The 23,382-nt window shown below is 46.1% G+C and overlaps 1 protein-coding gene across 1 annotated transcript in view; it reads right to left on the reverse strand.

Moving 5' to 3' along the window:
* LOC137563662 (ADP-ribosylation factor-like protein 8B-A) overlaps positions 1 to 23,382 on the reverse strand; it is a 53,828-nt gene that overhangs the window by 10,703 nt on the left and 19,743 nt on the right. Inside the window, exons 2-4 of the mRNA XM_068276374.1 lie at positions 20,709 to 20,789; positions 7,527 to 7,600; positions 2,578 to 2,671 (exon numbers count right to left, since the gene is read on the reverse strand). Of these exons, the coding sequence (XP_068132475.1) occupies positions 2,578 to 2,671; positions 7,527 to 7,600; positions 20,709 to 20,789 (249 nt within the window). The remainder of the gene's footprint in view (positions 1 to 2,577; positions 2,672 to 7,526; positions 7,601 to 20,708; positions 20,790 to 23,382) is intronic.

Genomic DNA, 23,382 nt, shown 5'->3' on the forward strand with positions numbered 1-23,382 from the left:
GCACCGCTATAGTTGTAATTCCTAATACAGCTTATGGTGACGTCTGGCATGCCCGAAATGTTCAGCGCAGTCTTTTGGCTGACTCCATTCAACCTACTAACACCCACATGAAACCCACATAAAAATACCAGTTCTGCATGGAAACAGGCACTATACAAGTATGACCACCGGCTACTTAAATAGGGGAAAAAATACAAAACAAAAATCTTCTTTCTTGCAGACTGAGCATCACTTTTGTAATATAGTCACATTGAACAAATGTTGTTCAGTCGCTATTCAGTTTACTCCAACTCTTTGCAACCTCATGGACAACAGCATGCCAGGCACCTCTATTGCCTTTTAAAGTGGACCTTAACAAAAAAAGCACAAAAAAAGTGCAATTTACCTGGGGCTTCCGCAAGCCCCCTGCAGCCGTCCTGTGCGCTCGCCTGTCCTCAACTATCCTCCGATGCCTTACCGCCGGTTATTTTCATTTACGGCCGAGAGTCTGCCCCTGGCCGCGTGCATTCTTGATCGCGTTCCAGTCTTAAAGCGCGTCTTGCGCAGTAAAAGAAAACCCGTACTGCGAACAAGGATGCAAGCGGACAGGAAACTAACCCGTGGCGGGGCACCAAAGGATAGTCAAGGACCAGCAAGGGCACAGGACGGCTGAAGGGGCTTTGGGAAGCCCCAGGCAAGTGAAACTTCTTGTTCCTTCCACAGCAGTTGAACAGCTATGTAAGCAGCACTGACTGCCCTGACACCAGCATATAACTCCAGGCAAAAGGAATTTCCAGACAGGCCAATAGCTTACTTTTTTTTTTATTAAGGTAATGAAGCAACAAACATTAGCGGTTACATTTTTTTTCAGCAGGAAACTGCTCTACACCATGCCTAGTACACACACTAGATGGTTCGTGGCCAAAGCAGCTGGGTTGGGAATGCCACTGCAGCACGATCCCCCTCGATGAGTCAGTGAGAGATCAACCTGGCAATAATCAACTTGGCTGAGGGCATAGTTTTCCCACTCTCCCTGCCCGCTCAGCACTGCTCTATCATGCAGGCTAGTGACGCATCAGTGCAGAACGCAGTCTGATATGGTCATTCGGGGGAATGCATTCTGATTACTGCAGGCAACAGTCCTCATATAAATGTTGTGTATGAGGCTTTAGTCCGACAGGTTTAAAGCCTTAATCTGCCCATCAACCATCAAAACTTGATTCTACAAAATCTTACCACTTCCATGTACATGACAGCTTACCCAGCAACTTGTACAGAGTATTCTCGAGCTGGTCTAGCTGCCATCATCAGGTCTGTACAGCGCCTTCGCAGTACAGACCTGATGACGTCAGCAAGACCACGTGACCCGCGTAGTGGAGCGCACAAGAAGCCAACCTGGCGAGGTCAGCTTCTGCAGCAGAGGACACCGGGAGCCTCCGGAGCTGCGGCGAGGGCACAGGACGGCTGCCAGGGGCTGGAGGAAACCCCAGGTAAGTGGATTTAGATTTTTCGTTTAGCCTGGATGTATCCTTTAACTGAGAGGATTGTTCATTAAAGGAGGAGATTTGAAGTGGAGAGAAAATTTTTTTACACTGTGCTGAACTTAAAGGAAACCTGAGGTGAAAGGGATAAGGCTGCCATATTTATTTCCTTGTAAACACTGCCAGTTTGCCAGTTGCCTGGCAACCCTGTTAATCTTCTGGCATAAGTAGTGTCAGAGTCAATACCCTGGAACAAGCATATTGCTAAATCAGTAAAACCTGAGTCAGCAGAGCCAGAGTACTTGATCTGCTGCATTGTTGTTCAGGGTCTACGGCTAAACGTATTAGACAAACAGAATCAGGAAGACTGCCAGGCTACTGTTATTGCTAAAAAAGAAATAAATATGGCAGCCTCCATATTCCTCTTGCCTCAGGTTCCCTTTAACTTCTTAAAACTAGATGCTTCAAATTAAAGCGGATCTGAGATGAAAAAGCAAGTATAACCAGTAACTTGTCTATACATCTTATGTAAAGTTTAGACAGTTTACACAGCAAATCTAGCTGCAAACAGCTTCAAAAGTTTATGATCATTTATTGCTGTGATACAATGAGGGCAGCCATGTTCTGTTTGTCACATTGTTACAGGCAAGCTGATAGCATCTGCAGCCCTCAGCTCAATCCACTCTCCTCCTCCCCTCTGCCTCTTAAATCTCCTGCCCAGACTGAGCTCCCATGAGCCCTTGCTACAGTGCCAATGCTCTCTGAAAAGCTGTGGGCGAGGCTTTAGTTTAATCGGGAATTAGAATATTAAAACAAGTATTTAGCTTGAGGAATGCCCTATAAACTATATGAAAGGAACACAATTCTGCCATGCGTAAAAGTTTATCTCGGATCCACTTTAACTGAGAGAACCCGATTTGCTAAAAACCTCACGTATCGTAATTTATTCTGGAAAATGGTCTTGAAAACATAAAATTGTCTGCCACTAGATGGCAAAGTCTTCAACCCATTCCTGCATAATATCAGAAGAAAGGTTGCTGAAGGGTCAAGAAACAAATTCCATCTAAAATGAGGAGAAACTAATAAAACAAGTTTAAAGTAGAAAATGTTTACTTACAGGGATTCCGTGCAACTGTGGTTTATCTAGCAAGTTGTGCAATTCATATTTAGATGCCTCCACTTTGTCCAAGTCTGCTGCATCTACCATGTACCTAAAATGACAAGTAGACATGTCACTGAATAAACATCCCATCAGCTGAATAAATACTAGGGTATCACCATTTAGTTACTCAATAAAAGCTCAAAACCTGCAGGGGAGGATAGCTCAACATATGTAGACTGGTGAGCAGACTAGAGACAGCCACACACTGGCAGATGGTCACCAGACTTTACCAAAAGCGATCCCAACCTGATAAAAATCAGACCAGAGAGGAATCCAATACTGCCAGACACTGAAGATAGATTAATAGGATTTCACCAAATGTTTCCAGAACATGGTCTTGGAGACTCAATCCCCAGTTGTTGGCTGATAAAGCTAGAACTGAGAGAAGAAGTGTACTGATTGACTATTTTGACAGAAATACAAATGAATAGACTCCACAGTTAACTACATGGGATGCCCATAAAACTGTTGTAAGAGGCCACTTTATTCAAATGGGAGCCAAATTAAAATAGGGAAAGGGAACAGGATATTGCAAAGATTCTAGCTGACATTTCTAGATTGGAGCTTCTCCACTAATACTCCTTGGCCTCAAACTTTACGAGCTGTCAGTTCTTCCAGACTGTCGCTAACAAAGTTACCATTTATGGATGCTGAACGTAAATTTATGGCTGGTAGACGGATCTTTTATGAATTCGGAAATAAAAGCAGCAAATCCCTAGCTCAAGCCCTTCGCCAACAAAGGCATATTACACATTTTTGATTCCAAAAGTAATCAAAAAAATGATAAGATCAGAGGAGATTGTGCAGGAGTTCCAGAAATATTTGTCTCTATACAACCTGCAAAATACCCACCCAGAAAAAAAAACAAAAAACGACCACACCCTTACAGGACAACTAAGATTAGAGAATACCTTACCAAACATTCTAAGCCTCTTCAGATATCTAAATCTGAAATGGACAATCAAGAACCCCATTAGCTCTGATTAGTTTTTTTATGGCTGTTAAAGCTTTGAAACCAGGCAAAGCCCCTGGGCCAGATGGCCTGACATCTCAGTATTACAAAACATTCGGTGATGTCTTGACTACAGGTGCACTTAACTCTGTGACCCCAGAAACTATTCCTTCACCTCAATTTCTGGAGGCCCACATAACAGTTATTCACAAACCAGGGAAGGACCCAGGATCATGTGCCAACTACAGACCCATTTCTCTGCTCAATGCGGATGCTAAGCTGCTAGATAAAACCATGGCAAATAGGCTTATCCCATTCATCCCAAACTACTTAGACCCAGATCAATCGGGCTTTATACCTGGGAGAGGGACAAAGGACAATGTCCTAAGGACTATTAGTACTTTGGCCTATGCAAAAAAAAAAAAAAAAAAAAAAAAAAAAAAAAAAAAAAAAAAAAAAAAAAAAAAAGAAAGAGGAGTTCCTCTCCTTTATGCTTTCTACCGATGCAGAAAAGGCATTGACAGGGTGCCATGGGATTATATCCGTGCTGCCCTGTCACGCCTAGGTCTTGGCTCTTCCATGAGGAAATAAAATTTACTATGCACCAACCCCTCTGCTCGTGTGAAGGCAAGTGGACTGCTATCTAAGCTTTTCTGTATAACCAACGGAACCCGACAAGGGTGTCCCCTTTCCCCCTTGGTTTATATTCTTACGCTGGAACCCTTTTTAAATTCGGTTAGAGCTGACCAATCCATTAAAGGCATACAGATGGGCTCATCTCACCATCTTGTGGCAGCATTCGCAGATGACCTGCTTTTACTTGAAAGAACCAATGGTCTCTATACCTAACCACCTTAGAAGATTTGAGGAGTTCGGTCATCTATCAAATCTCAAAATTTCCAGAAATCACAGGCTATAAATATTTCCTTAGATTCAGCCACCTTAGCTCATTGTAAGCGCGCATTTGTCTTCACCTGGGTAAACAATCACCCGCGATACCTTGGGGTGAATATACCTCAAGATTTCAACAACTTATTTTCAGCAAATTCTACTCCAATAGGTGGTGCTTTACAGTCAGATATTTCTAAGTGGGGCCAGAAAGAACGTCTTTCATGGTTTGGAAGAATTGCTATGGTAAAGATGAATCTGCTGGGTATGGGCCTACCCGACCTCTTGAAATACCATTGTGCATCTCAGTTGAGCAAGGTGGTGGAATGGGCAAATCTTGTATCCCCCCAAGAAATGGGTTCAGGTTGAAAAGGAAGCTGCAGGTTACTCTGCTTCAGCTCTTGGTTGGGCAGACTGTTCTGGGGTGAAGGGAGGCAATGGGATACGGTAATCCTATAATGTTAGCTTCCATAAGATGCATGAGCAGAACTCTCCCACCAGCACTCCTGTTGTCCTCCTTTGGTAAGCTTACTCCACTAAAGCTTACTCACTAACTTTTTAGCAGCAAAAGATATTCCCCACTAATTCATAATGTGAACTTTTTAGCAGCAAAGATATTCCCTTTTTCCAAAACTGGCCAAATGGGGGCTGTCCAAGGATCAAAGACCTTTTCACTCAGGATAGGGTTAGATCCATGCATGACAGCAATTCTCTCAGAGATGACCGCCACTTATCTCAACTGCAGTAACAAACAAACACAGAACACTTATATTGCGCTTTTCTCCTGGCGGACTCAAAGTGCCAGAGCTGCAGCCACTAGGACGCGCTCTATAGGCAGTAGCAGTGTTAGGGAGACTTGTCTAAGGTCTCCTACTGAATAGGTGCCCGCTCACTGAACAGGCAGAGCTGAGATTCTAACCCAGGTCTCCTGTGTCAGAGGCAGAGCCCTTAACCAGTACACCATCCAGCCACTGTACAGTAATTCCAGATCTGCCATTATCTGACCTCCCTGAAAAGGTAAAATTGACTGGACTAAACCACCCCTCTCTAACTTAGAGAACCGGATTGTAAATGGTGACCAGACATTTAGTTTCCCAAATCTATCAACTACTTCTTATACCTCCAGCAATGGGAAAACTAAATTTTCAGGAAAAATGGGAAAGAGATCTGAACACCTCCTTGGATTACGATCAATGGCAGAAAATAACCACCCTTTGCCATAAGGGATCCATGAGTGCCAATGCTCAGGAGATGGGCTACAAACCTAACTAGGTGGTACAGAACCCCTAAAAAAAAAAAAAAAACAAAAAAACACACCTTTACACAAAATGTTTCCGACAACCCCAAACCTATGCTGGAGATGTGGGTCTACAGACAGCTCTCCTTCACATTTTCTGGCCATGCCCTAAAATTCAATGCTACTGGAACCAGGTACACAATCATTTAACGTATTACTACCGAGAAACCAGTGTTTGCTCTCAGTACAATCCTACTCCATGACACGCCAGACTATTAGGGCGTACAAAAAAAAAAAAAAAAATCTCAAGATTCATGTGATAAATGCAGCCAGAGCTCTGATCTCCGTGTTCTGGAAAAAAAAAAAATCTGAAGCGCCATCGGTCAGGGATTGGCTTAGAAAAGTAGAATGTCAAGGTCATGGAGGGACTGGTTTCCCAGATCAAAGATACAGCTGAGAAACATACCTTTCAATGGACATAGTGGTTTGAATTCCAATATTCAGATGAATATAAGCAAATTATGGATGTCTAAACTGTAGCCTCCTCTCCTTCTGTAGACTCTACAGCTCTTTTTTTTTTTTTTTTTTTTTTTTTTTGCTGCACTGGATTTGGTATATTGCTGTATGAAGGTTATATCTACATTTTTGTAACTTGGAGGTCTTAAATCTGATACTTGTATATTTCAGCATAACTTGTTCTATTTGTTGTAAATATTACAAAACTGAGTTGATGATCTATAGTTTATTGATGCTGTTTTTTTCTCTTCTTCCTGATTGCACAACATACTTGCTTTTCTGTACAACTACAACTCTGTTTCAATAAAAATCTTTAATTGTGAAAAAATAGATTTCACTTTGATATCTATTAAAAGTCTATAGAACCACTGCCATTCAGGGCCAAATGGCAGGTCCTCAGGCATCCTCCCCTTCTAATGCTCCCCCGAGGCCCCTGCAGAGCATTGGCAGTGAAGTGCCCTCACTTGCTGGTCAGCACTACTTTGCTCTAATTGTCGAGCAAGGTGGGTCTTAAAGGGACTCCGAGCAGTGCAGAAACTATGGAAAGATGCAGATCATTTTAAAGCTCTCTTTCTCCTCTTTCCAATGAAATATAAAGCGCCGCCCTACGCCATTTAGTTTTAGCTATTTTCGCGATTGAAATTGCCGCGGCCGCAATTTCAATCGCGAAAATAGAGACAACTAAAAGGCGTAGGGCGACGATTTAGGTGTCGCCAGAAAGAGAGCTTTAAAATGATATCCATCTTTCTATAGTTACATTGTATTACACAGGACGACACTTTCCCCAGTGTCAGCAGCTCCATTCAGCAGAATGGAGCTGCTGACTTTAGGAAAAAGTCGCCCTGTGTAATACAATGTAACTATGGAAAGATGGATATCATTTTAAAGCTCTCTTTCTCCTCTTTCTGGCGACACCTAAATCGTCACCCTACGCCTTTTAGTTGTCTCTATTTTCGCGATTGAAATCGCGGCCGCGGGAATTTCAATCGCGAAAATAGCGAAACCTAAAAGGCGTAGGGCGGCGGTTTATATATCATTGGAAAGAGGAGAAAGAAAGCTTTAAAATGATATGCATCTTTCCATAGTTTCTGCACTGCGCGGATTCCCTTTTAAAAGGAAATTCCATCTAGTGACAAGCATTACTCAGCCTGCAGACCTTGTTTTTATGTGAACAGGTTCTAGGTGTCTCCAGCCAATTACTATGCAGCAAGATGAACATACTGTACAGTCCTCTGCAAACCTATAATTATTACATTTGCAAATAATTGAAATTTGAGTTTTTGTTTTTTTCGTCTTCTTCTTACTACTTACACAACTGCATTAACACCTCTACAATAGCGCTCCCACATACTGCGAAATCGCGGCTGGCCTCCGATATCCCAAACCTAGAGAACAGATCACAAAATCATTTAAAAATACACTGTAAGCAGGTTTTGATGTTATGTATGTGATATAGAACAAAATACTGTAATCCATATCTAAACACTTCAGAAAACCTTACATTCTATGGCAGCCTAGACTGGACCCTCATGTAAGCATCAAAGTTAACCATGGAGTGATACAAAAAAAAAAAAAAAAAAAAAACTTCACATAACAATGGGGGAGGGGATATAAACTAGTTATTGTTAACGTTGGTATAGTAAATATTCAGGTATAGGAACTACATGTCCAGGTCCCAGCCAGGCACCATTATAAGTATATGGGAGTAACGTCTGGTATAGTAAACCTTGATATAATAGAACAGGGGTGCCCACACTTTTTCGGTTCACGAGCTACTGTAAAATTTGCCGAGTCCAGGAGATCTACCAACATTTAGGTAGCTATGTATAGGTGCTGTCAGTATAGGTAGATGGGTATAAGTGCCTTCAGTATAGATAGCTAGGTATAGGGGCCTTGAGTATAGGTAGCCAGGTATAGAGTAGTTAGGTGTAGGTGCCTTCAGTATAGGTAGCCAGGTATAGTGTAGTTATACAATACAATACAATACCATAACATTTGTAAAGCGCTTTTCTCCCATAGGACTCAAAGCGCACAGTTGTGTCTCAGATTAATACAGGGTTGCAGGCTGGGTTGTGTTACGAAGGAGATAGTCCGATGTTCATAAATGCCAGACTGAAGAGGTAGGTTTTCAGTTTAGACTTCAATGCTTCCAGGGATGGAGCTGTCCTGATTGGGTGTGGCAGGGAGTTCCAAAGTGTAGGGGCAGCATGACAAAAGGCTCTGTCTCCAAAGGTTTTGAGGTGGACTCTGGGGGTGACCAAGAGGTTACGTCCTTTTGATCTAAGATTGTGGGGGGTGTGATGCAGTTGCAGCAAGTCCTTCAGGTATCCAGGGCCCAGATTGTGCAAGGATTTGAATGTCAGTAAGCTAATCTTAAACAGAATTCTCCATTTTATCGGTAGCCAGTGGAGTGAGCACAGGGTTGGTGTTATGTGGCAATGGCGGGGTTGGCTCGTTAACAGCCTTGCGGCGGCATTCTGTACTAGTTGCAGGCGGCGTAAGTCTTTCTTATGCAGGCCTGTGTAGAGGACGTTGCAGTAGTCTAACATTGATGTGACGAAGGCATGAACTAGGGTTGGAAGATCATCTGAAGGAATTAGGTGTTTAATCCTTGCAATATTCCTTAGATGAAAGAAGGAATGTTTCACAACAGCTGAGATTTGATTCCTGAAGCTTAATTTCCCATCAATCAGTATTCCCAGGCTGCGCACACAGTGAGTTGTTCAGGTCTGAGCTCCCTATCCTTAGCGGTGTTGGTTGAGACTGGGGCTGCTTTGCTGTTGAGCCCTGGCCCTCGATAACAAGAACCTCAGTTTTGTCAGCATTAAGTTTTAGCCAATTATTATTCATCCACTTTTGAAGCTCAGCTAAGCATGCGTTTATTTGTGGAGTAGGGTCTGACGCCAGGTTTGAATGACAAATATAGCTGGGTGTCATCAGCATAGCAATGATATGTCAGGCCATGTTTTTGTAGGATTTCTCCAAATGGCAGCATGTATATGGTGAAAAGTAAAGGGGATAGTTAGGTGTAGGTGCCTTCAGGATAGTTAGCCAGGTATAGTGTATAGTTAGGTGTAGGGGCCTTCAGGATAATTAGCCAGGTGTAGCGTAGTTAGGTGTAGGTGTCACTTACCTCCCTCCAGTTCCAGCGGCGGCGTCTGGGGCTCCTCCTGGTCTCCCCTCCTTCAGCCGCACTGCCTAGAGTGCAGATGGGCGGCTAAATGAACATTCCGGCGGGCGAAGGGGGCAGCATGCGTTGATGCATTGTGCCCAGCGCAGCCCCCAGCTATGGCGTTGCGGCGTCCTCCGCTGTACCGCCTCTCCTCCTCTGCCTTCTAATTGGTCCGTGGCCGGCAGCAGAATCTGACAGCTGCCGGCCGCAAAATCTAACATGACGCGGCCGCGATCTACCAAATAGGCAGAACAAAAAAAACATATCCAGGCACATCGCCTCTAGTTAGGACATTAAATAAGTTAAGGAAAGGGAGGTGCTGAAGTGGGTGTGGCCAGAAAATTAGCAAAAATCAGTAACCCTTCGCACACTTGCATGCAAATGTTCAAACAAATGCATTCACAGATTCACTCATCCAGGCACCACTGTTATCCCTACTGCTACTACCACTACAGTGCAGTAAAGAAGATGGAGGAGGACTGATACTGCCACTACAGTGCAGTAAAGAAGATGGAGGAGGACGACTGCTACTACCACTACAGTGCAGTAAAGAAGATGGAGGAGGACGACTGCTACTACCACTACAGTGCAGTAAAGAAGATGGAGGAGGACTGCTACTACCACTACTACAGTGCAGGAAGGAAGGAGGAAGACTGCAACTACCACTACAGTGCAGTAAGGAAGGAGGAAGGAAGGAAGGAAGGAGGAAGACTGCAACTACCACTACAGTGCAGTAAGGAAGGAGGAAGACTGCAACTACCACTACAGTGCAGTAAGGAAGGAGGAAGACTGCAACTGGGCAGCACGGTGGCGTAATGGTTAGCTCTCTCGCCTTGCAGCGCTGGGTCCCTGGCTCAAATCCCAGCCAGGGCACTATCTGCAAAGAGTTTGTATGTTCTCTCCGTGTCTGCGTGGGTTTTCTCCGGGCACTCCGGTTTCCTCCCACATTCCAAAAACATACAGATAAGTTAATTGGCTCCCCTAAAAATTGGCCCTAGACTATAGTACTTACACTACATAATATACACATATGGCAATGGTAGGGATTAGATTGTGAGCTCCTTTGAGGGACAGTTAGTGACAAGACAATTATATATATATATATATATATATATATATATATATATATACACATACATATACACACACACACTGTACAGCGCTGCGTAATATGTCGGCGCTATATAAATACTAAATAATAATAATAATAATAATAATAACTACCACTATAGTGCAGTAAGGAAAGAGGAAGGAAGGAAGGAAGGAAGGAAGGAAGGAAGGAAGACTGCAACTACCACTACAGTGCAGTAAGGAAGGAGGAAGGAGGAAGACTGCAACTACCACTACAGTGCAGTAAGGAAGGAGGAAGGAAGGAAGGAAGGAGGGAAGGAGGAAGACTGCAACTACCACTACAGTGCAGTAAGGAAGGAAGGAAGGAAGGAAGGAAGGAAGGAAGGAAGGGAGGGAGGAGGAAGACTGTAACTACCACTACAGTGCAGTAAGGAAAGAGGAAGGAAGGAAGGAAGGAAGGAAGGAAGGAGGAGGAAGACTGCAACTACCACTACAGTGCAGTAAGGAAAGAGAAAGGAAGGAAGACTGCAACTACCACTACAGTGCAGTAAGGAAGGAGGAAGGAAGGAGGAGGAGGAAGATTGCAACTACCACTACAGTGCAGTAAGGAAAGAGGAAGGAAGGCTGCAACTACCACTACAGTGCAGTGAGGAAGGAAGGAGGAGGAAGACTGCAACTACCACTACAGTGCAGTGAGGAAGGAAGGAGGAGGAAGAAGACTGCACCTACCACTACAGAGCAGTAAAGGAAGGAGGAGGACGACTGCAACTACCACTACAGTGCAGTAAGGAAAGAGGAAGGAAGGAAGACTGCAACTACCACTACAGTGCAGTGAGGAAGGAAGGAAGGAAGGAGGAGGAAGACTGCAACTACCACTACAGTGCAGTGAGGAAGGAAGGAGGAGGAAGAAGACTGCACCTACCACTACAGAGCAGTAAAGGAAGGAGGAGGACGACTGCAACTACCACTACAGTGCAGTAAGGAAAGAGGAAGGAAGGAAGACTGCAACTACCACTACAGTGCAGTAAGGAAGGAGGAAGGGAGGAGGAAGACTGTAACTACCACTACAGTGCAGTAAGGAAGGAGGAAGGGAGGAGGAAGACTGCAACTACCACTACAGTGCAGTGAGGAAGGAGGAAGGAAGGAGGAGGAAGAAGACTGCAACTACCACTACAGTGCAGTGAGGAAGGAAGGAGGAGGAAGACTGCAACTACCACTACAGTGCAGTGAGGAAGGAGCAAGGAAGGAAGGAGGAGGAAGACTGCAACTACCACTACAGTGCAGTGAGGAAGGAGGAAGGAAGGAAGGAAGAAAAGAGGAGGAAGACTGCAACTACCACTACAGTGCAGTGAGGAAGGAGGGAAGGAGGAGGAAGACTGCAACTACCACTACAGGGCAGTGAGGAAGGAGGAATGAAGGAGGAAGAAAACTGCAACTACCACTACAGTGCAGGGAGGGAGGGAGGGAGGGAGGGAGGGAGGAAGGAAGACTGCAACTACCACTACAGTCCAGTGAGGAAGGAGGAAAAAAAAAGGAAGGAAGGAGGAAGACTGCAACTACCACTACAGTGCAGTGAGGAAGGAAGGAGGGAGGAAGACTGCAACTACCACTACAGTGCAGTGAGAAAGGAGGAAGGAAGGAAGGGAGGGGGAAGACTGCAACTACCACTACAGTGCAGTGAGGAAGGAGGAAGGAGGAAGACTGCAACTACCACTACAGTGCAGTGAGGAAGGAGGGAAGGAAGGAGGAAGACTGCAACTACCACTACAGTGCAGTGAGGAAGGAGGGAAGGAAGGAGGAAGACTGCAACTACCACTACAGTGCAGTGAGGAAGGAGGAAGGAAGGAGGAGGAGGAAGACTGCAACTACCACTACAGTGCAGTGAGGAAGAAGGAAGGAAGGAAGGAGGAAGACTGCAACTACCACTACAGTGCAGTGAGGAAGAAGGAAGGAAGGAAGGAGGAAGACTGCAACTACCACTACAGTGCAGTGAGGAAGAAGGAAGGAAGGAGGAAGACTGCAACTACCACTACAGTGCAGTGAGGAAGGAAGAAAGGAGGAGGAAGACTGCAACTACCACTACAGTGCATTAAGGAAGGAGGAGAAAGACTGCAACTACCACTACAGTGCAGTGAGGAAGGAAGGAAGAAAGGAGGAAGACTGCAACTACCACTACAGTGCAGTGAGGAAGGAAAGAAAGAAGGGAGGAGGAAGACTGCAACTACCGCTACAGTGCAGTGAGGAAGGAGGAAAGGAAGGAGGAGGAAGACTGCAACTACCACTACAGTGCAGTGAGGAAGGAAGGAAGGAAGGAAGGAAGGAAGGAAGGAAGGAAGGAAGGAAGGAAGGAAGGAAGGAAGGAAAAAAGGAGGAGGAAGACTGCAACTACCACTACAGTGCAGTGAGGAAGGAAGGAAGAAAGGAGGGGGAAGACTGCAACTACCACTACAGTGCAGTGAGGAAGGAGGAAGGAAGGAAGAAAGAATGGAGGAGGAAGACTGCAACTACCACTACAGTGCAGTGAGGGAGGAAGGAAGGAAGGAAGGAAGGAAGGAAGGAAGGAAGGAAGGAAGGAAGGAAGGAAGGAAGGAAGGAAGGAAGGAAGGAAGGAAGGAAGACTGCAACTACCACTACAGTGCAGTGAGGAAGGAAGGAAGGAAGGAGGAGGAAGACTGCAACTACCACTACAGTGCAGTGAGGAAGGAAGGAAGAAAGGAGGAGGAAGACTGCAACTACCACTACAGTGCAGTGAGGAAGGAGGAAGGAAGGAAGAAAGAATGGAGGAGGAAGACTGCAACCACCACTACAGTGCAGTGAGGAAGGAAGAAAGTAAGGAGGAGGAAGACTGCAACTATCACTACAGTGCAGTGAGGAAGGAGGAAGGGAGGAGGAAGACTGCAACTACCACTACAGTGCAGTGAGGAAGGAGGAAGGAAGGAGGAGGAAGAAGACTGCAACTACCACTACAGTGCAGTGAGGAAGGAAGGAGGAGGAAGACTGCAACTACCACTACAGTGCAGTGAGGAAGGAGCAAGGAAGGAAGGAGGAGGAAGACTGCAACTACCACTACAGTGCAGTGAGGAAGGAGGAAGGAAGGAAGGAAGAAAAGAGGAGGAAGACTGCAACTACCACTACAGTGCAGTGAGGAAGGAGGGAAGGAGGAGGAAGACTGCAACTACCACTACAGGGCAGTGAGGAAGGAGGAATGAAGGAGGAAGAAAACTGCAACTACCACTACAGTGCAGGGAGGGAGGGAGGGAGGGAGGGAGGGAGGAAGGAAGACTGCAACTACCACTACAGTCCAGTGAGGAAGGAGGAAAAAAAAAGGAAGGAAGGAGGAAGACTGCAACTACCACTACAGTGCAGTGAGGAAGGAAGGAGGGAGGAAGACTGCAACTACCACTACAGTGCAGTGAGAAAGGAGGAAGGAAGGAAGGGAGGGGGAAGACTGCAACTACCACTACAGTGCAGTGAGGAAGGAGGAAGGAGGAAGACTGCAACTACCACTACAGTGCAGTGAGGAAGGAGGGAAGGAAGGAGGAAGACTGCAACTACCACTACAGTGCAGTGAGGAAGGAGGGAAGGAAGGAGGAAGACTGCAACTACCACTACAGTGCAGTGAGGAAGGAGGAAGGAAGGAGGAGGAGGAAGACTGCAACTACCACTACAGTGCAGTGAGGAAGAAGGAAGGAAGGAAGGAGGAAGACTGCAACTACCACTACAGTGCAGTGAGGAAGGAAGGAAGGAAGGAAGGAAGGAAGGAAGGAAGGAAGGAAGGAAGGAAGGAAGGAAGGAAGGAAAAAAGGAGGAGGAAGACTGCAACTACCACTACAGTGCAGTGAGGAAGGAAGGAAGAAAGGAGGGGGAAGACTGCAACTACCACTACAGTGCAGTGAGGAAGGAGGAAGGAAGGAAGAAAGAATGGAGGAGGAAGACTGCAACTACCACTACAGTGCAGTGAGGGAGGAAGGAAGGAAGGAAGGAAGGAAGGAAGGAAGGAAGGAAGGAAGGAAGGAAGGAAGGAAGGAAGACTGCAACTACCACTACAGTGCAGTGAGGAAGGAAGGAAGGAAGGAGGAGGAAGACTGCAACTACCACTACAGTGCAGTGAGGAAGGAAGGAAGAAAGGAGGAGGAAGACTGCAACTACCACTACAGTGCAGTGAGGAAGGAGGAAGGAAGGAAGAAAGAATGGAGGAGGAAGACTGCAACCACCACTACAGTGCAGTGAGGAAGGAAGAAAGTAAGGAGGAGGAAGACTGCAACTATCACTACAGTGCAGTGAGGAAGGAGGAAGGAAGGAAGAAAGAATGGAGGAGGAAGACTGCAACTACCACTACAGTGCAGTGAGGAAGGAGGAAGGAAGGAAGGAAGGAAGAAAGAAAGGAGGAGGAAGACTGCAACTACCACTACAGTGCAGTGAGGAAGGAGGAAGGAAGGAAGAAAGAAAGGAGGAGGAAGACTGCAACTACCACTACAGTGCAGTGAGGAAGGAAGGAAGAAAGGAGGGGGAAGACTGCAACTACCACTACAGTGCAGTGAGGAAGGAGGAAGGAAGGAAGAAAGAATGGAGGAGGAAGACTGCAACTACCACTACAGTGCAGTGAGGGAGGAAGGAAGGAAGGAAGGAAGGAAGACTGCAACTACCACTACAGTGCAGTGAGGAAGGAAGGAAGGAAGGAGGAGGAAGACTGCAACTACCACTACAGTGCAGTGAGGAAGGAAGGAAGAAAGGAGGAGGAAGACTGCAACTACCACTACAGTGCAGTGAGGAAGGAGGAAGGAAGGAAGAAAGAATGGAGGAGGAAGACTGCAACTACCACTACAGTGCAGTGAGGAAGGAGGAAGGAAGGAAGGAAGAAAGAAAGGAGGAGGAAGACTGCAACTACCACTACAGTGCAGTGAGGAAGGAGGAAGGAAGGAAGAAAGAAAGGAGGAGGAAGACTGCAACTACCACTACAGTGCAGTGAGGAAGGAGGAAGGAAGGAAGGAAGGAAGAAAGAAAGGAGGAGGAAGACTGCAACCACCACTACAGTGCAGTGAGGAAGGAAGGAAGGAAGGAAGGAAGGAAGAGAGGAGGAAGACTGCAACTACCACTACAGTGCAGTGAGGAAGGAGGAAGGAAGGAAGAAAGGAGGAGGAAGACTGCAACTACCACTACAGTGCGGAAGGAAGGAAGGAAGGAAGGAAGAAGACTGCAACTACCACTACAGTGCAGTGAGGAAGGAAGGAGGAAGACTGCAACTACCACTACAGTGCAGGGAAGAGGAGGAGGACTGCAACTACCACTACAGTGCAGGGAGGAGGAGGAGGAGGAGGAGGAGGAGGACTGCAACTACCACTACAGTGCAGGGAGGAGGAGGAGGAGGACTGCAACTACCACTACAGTGCAGGGAGGAGGAGGAGGAGGAAGACTGCAACTACCACTACAGTGCAGTGAGGAAGGAAGGAAGGAAGGAAGAAAGAAAGGAGGAGGAAGACTGCAACCACCACTACAGTGCAGTGAGGAAGGAAGAAAGTAAGGAGGAGGAAGACTGCAACTATCACTACAGTGCAGTGAGGAAGGAGGAAGGAAGGAAGAAAGAAAGGAGGAGGAAGACTGCAACCACCACTACAGTGCAGTGAGGAAGAAGGAAGGAGGAGGAAGACTGCAACCACCACTACAGTGCAGTGAGGAAGAAAGGAAGGAAGGAAGGAAGAGAGGAGGAAGACTGCAACTACCACTACAGTGCAGGGAGGAAGGAGGAAGGAAGAGAGGAGGAAGACTGCAACTACCACTACAGTGCAGTGAGGAAGGAAGGAAGAAAGGAGGAGGAAGACTGCAACTACCACTACAGTGCGGAAGGAAGGAAGGAAGGAAGAAGACTGCAACTACCACTACAGTGCAGTGAGGAAGGAAGGAAGGAAGGAAGGAAGACTGCAACTACCATTACAGTGCAGTGAGGAAGGAGGAAGGAAGGAAGGAGGAAGACTGCAACTACCACTACAGTGCAGTGAGGAAGGAGGAAGGCAGGAAAGAAGGAAGGAGGAGGAAGATTGCAACTACCACTACAGTGCAGTGAGGAAGGAGGAAGGAAGGAAGGAGGGAGGAGGAAGACTGCAACTACCACTACAGTGCAGTGAGGAAGGAGGAAGGAAGGAAGGAAGGAGGAGGAAGACTGCAACTACCACTACAGTGCAGGGAAGAGGAGGAGGACTGCAACTACCATTACAGTGCAGGGAGGAGGAGGAGGAGGAGGAGGAGGAAGACTGCAACTACCACTACAGTGCAGGGAGGAGGAGGAGGACGACGACGACTGCAACTACCACTACAGTGCAGTAAGGAGGAAGGAAGGAAGGGAGGAGGAAGAAGACTGCACCTACCACTACAGAGCAGTAAAGAAAGAGGACTGCTACTACCAAGCAGTAAAGAAGGAGGACTGCTACTACCACTACAGTGCAGTAAAGAATAAGATGGAGGACGACTGCTACTACAACTACAGTGCAGTAAAAAAGATGGATGGGGACTGCTACTACCACTACAGAGCAGTAAAGAAGGAGGACTGCTACTACCACTACAGAGCAGGAAAGAAGGAACTGCTACTACCACTACAGTGCAGTAAGGAAGGAGGAGAACTGCTACTACCACTACAGTGCAGTAAAGAAGATGGAGGAGGACTGCTACTACCACCACAGTGCAAATGTTCAAACAAATGCATTCACAGATTCACTCATCCAGGCACCACGGTTATCCCTACTGCTACTACCACTACAGTGCAGTAAGGAAGGAGGAGGAGGACGACTGCTACTACCACTACAGTGCAGTAAAGAAGATGGAGGAGGACTGCTACTACCACTACAGTGCAGTAAGGAAGGAGGAGGAGGACGACTGCTACTACCACTACAGTGCAGTAAAGAAGGAGGACGACGACTGCTACTACCACTACAGTGCAGTAAAGAAGGATGACGACGACTGCTACTACCACTACAGTGCAGTAAAGGAGGACGACGACTGCTACTACCACTACAGTGCAGTAAAGAAGATGGAGGAGGACTGCAACTACCACTACAGTGCATTAAGGAAGGAGGAAGGAAGGAGGAGGAAGACTGCAACTACCACTACAGAGCAGTAAAGAAGGAGGACTGCTACTACCACTACAGTGCAAATGTTCAAACAAATGCATTCACAGATTCACTCATCCAGGCACCACTGTTATCCCTATTGCTACTACCACTACAGTGCAGTAAAGAAGAAGATGGAGGAAGACTGCTACTACCACTACAGTGCAGTAAAGAAGATGGAGGAAGACTGCTACTACCACTACAGTGCATTAAGGAAGGAGGAAGGAAGGAGGAGAAAGACTGCTACTACCACTACAGAGCAGTAAAGAAGGAGGACTGCTACTACCACTACAGTGCAAATGTTCAAACAAATGCATTCACAGATTCACTCATCCAGGCACCACTGTTATCCCTATTGCTACTACCACTACAGTGCAGTAAAGAAGATGGAGGAAGACTGCTACTACCACTACAGTGCAGTAAGGAAGGAGAAATGAGGGAGGGAGGGAGGGAGGGAGGAAGGAGGAGAAAGACTGCTACTACCACTACAGTGCAGTAAGGAAGGAGAAATGAGGGAGGGAGGGAGGGAGGGAGGAAGGAGGAGAAAGACTGCAACTACCACTACAGAGCAGTAAAGAAGAAGGAGGACTGCTACTACCACTACAGAGCAGTAAAGAAGAAGGAGGACTGCTACTACCACTACAGAGCAGTAAAGAAGAAGGAGGACTGCTACTACCACTACAGAGCAGTAAAGAAGAAGGAGGACTGCTACTACCACTACAGAGCAGTAAAGAAGAAGGAGGACTGCTACTACCACTACAGAGCAGTAAAGAAGAAGGAGGACTGCTACTACCACTACAGAGCAGTAAAGAAGAAGGAGGACTGCTACTACCACTACAGAGCAGTAAAGAAGAAGGAGGACTGCTACTACCACTACAGAGCAGTAAAGAAGAAGGAGGACTGCTACTACCACTACAGAGCAGTAAAGAAGAAGGAGGACTGCTACTACCACTACAGAGCAGTAAAGAAGAAGGAGGACTGCTACTACCACTACAGAGCAGTAAAGAAGAAGGAGGACTGCTACTACCACTACAGAGCAGTAAAGAAGAAGGAGGACTGCTACTACCACTACAGAGCAGTAAAGAAGGAGGACTGCTACTACCACTACAGAGCAGGAAGGAAGGAACTGCTACTACCACCACAGTGCAGTAAAGAAGATGGAGGAGGACTGCTACTACCACTACAGTGCAAATGTTCAAACAAATGCATTCACAGATTCACTCATCCAGGCACCACTGTTATCCCTACTGCTACTACCACTACAGTGCAGTAAGGAAGGAGGAGGAAGACTGCAACTACCACTACAGTGCAGTAAGGAGGAAGGAAGGAGGAGGAGGAGGAGGAGGAGGAGGAGGAGGAGGAGGAGGAGGAGGAGGAGGAGGAGGAGGAAGACCAACTACCACTACAAAATTGCTGCCGTTCTGACACAGAGGTGGAGAGGTACCCACGTAAAAGGGAGTAACAGTGTGCCACAACCTCTACCCCAGTGCCTTAGGGGGTACACAGACATCAAAGTAGGAAATGAGTCAGCACCACTAAGATGTGTAAATAAGCTCTTTATTTACCCATAAAAGGCAGAAGCATATTTCTGTTCGGGCCATCTCACTCTATCCAATTGCTCAAATGCCATTATAAACAAAAAGGACTGTCTAATATCCAACAAGGTTCCAACTATGGAGGTAAAAATAAAAAATTCCCGTTCAAAGGCACACTTTAAAGAAGGGGATGCCCGCACTGGAGGCAAAGCAAGACTGACCACCAATCCTTTTGCCAAAAAGTCAACGGCACATTGCTTTTGCTTGGAATCCAAACAAACTTAAAAACTTTTACCATACCTGACACTAGGGGTGGTCAATGAAAGCTAATAGCCGATGGCCTCTCTATAACTAGCACTAGTTCAGGGAGATGGCAGCCTCCAAAGCCCTCTATATTTGTACTTATTAACTGATTGGGGACCACACAGATCTGTCCCTTAACCTCCCTGGTGGTACACAGTTGCAGTGGCTGCGTCCACAGGAGGGATTTATGTTTTAATAAAAAATGTTTATTTGTAGCTAGCACTAGGCTAGCTAACTATGTGTCCCAAGCCCCCCGGCACCTCTCTGAGCCCCACGGTCGCAGCCGGCTATATTTACCCGTCCGTAATCCTGCGAGAGCCGCAGCTTCTCCATTCAGCTTCGCTCGTCGCCATTGAGATGATCGACATGACGTCATTGACGTCATGCACGGTCCCGACCCTCCCCACAGCGAAGCCTGAAGCTGATTGGGAGGCTGCGCCATCACGGGATCCCTGGGGGGAGGGGGGTACGTATAACGGCGGCGATCGGTGGGGACCAGAGGGACGTGGGCCACATGGTTAGCTAGCGAATCGCTAGCTTAACAAAATAAAACACTATTTTTCAAAAAACCCTCCCGGGACCATGTGATCCCCTACGGCGGATAGCCCGAGCATAGGTCGGGCTTACCGCCAGGGAGGTTAAACCAAAACTGAACTGAAAATTTAAAGTCAAAATAAACACACAACATCCTACTTACATCCCGTGTAGTCTACCCATCAATCTTTTTCTCTTCTGTGTCCTGTCCTAATAATTTTACTTGGTTCAGTTTCACTTTAAGGACCAGAACCTTTTTTTTTTTTTTTTCCACTTTGTGATCACTGTAATTGGCTCAGTGATCACAGGGTCAGGAGCCAAGGAAATTAGTTAGGAAGCAGAGTGTAGTGCCAGTGGGGACCCGTGATAGCGTCACATGTGAGAGCTGGTACAGTAAAACCTACACCGCATCAAGTTTAAGCACAAGTGCGTTGTCGATTTTACAATGCCTGGCCCTGAAGCAGTAAAAGGGGGAGCAGGGCTGTGGAGTCAGTACAAAAATCTTCCAACTCAGACACCTCAGTTTCTGAAACCACGACTCCAACTCCGACTCCGGGTGCCCAAAATTGCCCCGACTCCAAAGCCCTGAAGGGGAGGGGACTTATTTTGCCACCTGTACGATTAGTACAATAATTTCTTAACTGCTACAACAAAATTTCACTAATGTAAAAAGCAGTTACACACCATAAGGAAATCACTAAAACAGCACATACTAAAAAAAAAAAAAAATGTAGAGTAGGTTAGAATTGTAACATTCAGCATACAGAAAAAGAAATACCTTTATGGTAACATTGCCTTTTGTAACTTTTCTCATATTGAAGCCAACAGTCGGAATCATGTCTTCTGTGAACTGCCCAGACTGAAAGACACACAAAGTATTTCTTTACTTTAGATGTACATAAAATGTTTTTCACCCTTATCTTGCAAAATGGCTTTCTAAGGTCATTTTAAAGCAAAACCACAAAGAAAGTAATAATTTTTTTTTTTTTACACAAAATACCAGTAACAGTCATTTCTGTCAAAAATCTATACAAAGAAGACCAGCCTCCCTACTCAATTCGCACTATTTTGGCAGTTAGACCAATATGTACTTTTAAGTCAGGTTCACAGCAGTCAGTTGAATAACACTTGCGTTTTAATGAGTGTGAATTGCATTGGAGACTGGGCGTAGATTAATACAAAGCCTGCATGCAGCGAGTCAGAATAATGTGATCAGTTACACCACAGTACTGTGAAGAGGCTCATAGGATAGTATGTGTAGGGAGTTGACATACAGTATTAGTCTGCAACGCAACTGAACACTGAAAACACACACACACACACACACACACACACACACACACACACACACACACACACACACACACACAGTGAATCCAGCCTAAAGATTCAAGATATCATAAGATTCCCTCTATTCCAAAATGTTTAATAGTACAATTGTCCTCCCCTATAAACTCTAATGCTGGGCATACACGGTGCAATTGTGCGCCGGAATCGAGCCGCTGGCTCTATGCCGGCGCGTCCCCGCAGGCACTTCCCTATCTCCACTTAGTTTCTTCCATTAATCAAGCGCGGTATAAATTCGGCATGGTGATCGGACACGTCGGATATTATCAATCGAGCCATCAGCGGCTCGATTGATAATAAAAAACGAGCAGTGTACACCCAGCATAAAAAAAGGGCTCTATTTATGGTATGAATATCTAATAGGAGAATATCTACTTAAAGCAGATCCAAGCCGAAAAACTAAACTAGAACAAGTAACTTCGATATATCATATCTAAAAGTTTAGATAGCTTACACAGCATATCTAGCTGAAAACAGCTTCAAAAGTTTATGATTATTTATTCCTGTGATACAATGAGGACAGCCATGTTCGGTTTGTCACATTGTCACAGGCTGGAGATGGTGTGGTGTGGTGGGTGTGTGTATGGTGTGGGAGGTGTGTCTTCAGTTGCCTCTCCTCCTCCCCTCTGCCACTAAAATTAATAGCTAGTAACCGCCTCCTGCCCAGACTGAGCTCCCATAAGCCCTTGCTACAGTGCCAAGGCACTGTGAAAAGCTGTGGGCGAGGCTTGTTTAGTTTATAGGGAATTAGTGTAACAAAACAAGTATTTGGCTTGAGGAATGCCCTAGAAACCATATGAAAGGAACACAATTATGCAATGAGTAAACGTTGATCTCTGATCCACTTTAAAAAAAAGACTATGTAACAAAAATTGCATCCTGTTTTTTATTATCCTACAAGTTCCAAAAGCTATTCTAATGTGTTCTGGCTTACTGCAGCACTTTCTGCTATCACAGTCTCTGTAATAAATCAATGTATCTTTCCCCTGTCAGACTTGTTGGCCTGTGTCTGGAAGGCTGCCAAGTTCTTCAGTGTTGTGGTTCTGCTATGAACTCCCCCTTCCAGGCCCCTCTATGCACACTGCCGGTGTATTATTTAGATTAGGGCAGCTTCTCTCTTATCTTTTACAAGCTGGATAAATCGTCATCTGAGCTGGCTGGGCTTTCACATACTGAGGAAATTCAGACAAGGGCAAAGCTGTTTGCAGGAAGAAAAGAGCAGCCTGAAACTTCAGTGCATGAGAGATGCAGGGGGAAAGAAACACACAAATGATCTCTTGAGATTCAAAAGGAAGGCTGTATACAGCCTGCTTGTGTATGGATGTATTTTCTATGTGTGGACATACTGTACATCAACCTACTTCCTGTTTTGGTGGTCATTTTGTTTGTTTATAAACAAACTTTTAAAAACTGTTTTTAACCACTTTTAATGTGGCGGGGAGCAGCGAAATTGTGACAGAGGGTAATAGGAGATGTCCCCTAACGCACTGGTATGTTTACTTTTGTGCGATTTTAACAATACAGATTCTCTTTAACCTCCTTGGCGGTAATCCCGAGCTGAGCTCGGGGTATGCCGCCGGAGGTCGCCGCTCAGGCCCTGCTGGGCCGATTTTGATTCTGAAAAAAAGCAGCACACGCAGCTGGCACTTTGCCAGCCGCGTGTGCTGCCCGATCGCCGCCGCTCCGCGGCGATCCGCCGCGTGCAGCGGCGAAAGAGGGTCCCCCCAGCCGCCCGAGCCCAGCGCAGCCGGAACAAACAGTTCCGGCCGGCGCTAGGGGCTGGATCGGGCAGCTCTGACGTCAGGACGTCGACTGACGTCCATGACGTCACTCCGCTCGTCGCCATGGCGACGAGGAAAGCGAAACAAGATAGGCCGCAATGAGCGGCCTATCTTGTTACTTTCGATTGCCGGAGGCGATCGAAAGTACGCTTCAGGAGCGCCCTCTAGTGGGCTTTCATGCAGCCAACTTTTAGTTGGCTGCATGAAATATTTTTTTTTTAATTAAAAAAAAACACCATTGCAGCCTCCCTGGCAAAATAAATAAACCGCCAGGGAGGTTAAAGGAGTAACTGTTAGGCAAAAAAAAAAAAAAAAAACAATTTA

This window comes from Hyperolius riggenbachi, chromosome 3, assembly GCF_040937935.1.
Source record: "Hyperolius riggenbachi isolate aHypRig1 chromosome 3, aHypRig1.pri, whole genome shotgun sequence".
NCBI classification, from domain to species: domain Eukaryota; kingdom Metazoa; phylum Chordata; class Amphibia; order Anura; family Hyperoliidae; genus Hyperolius; species Hyperolius riggenbachi.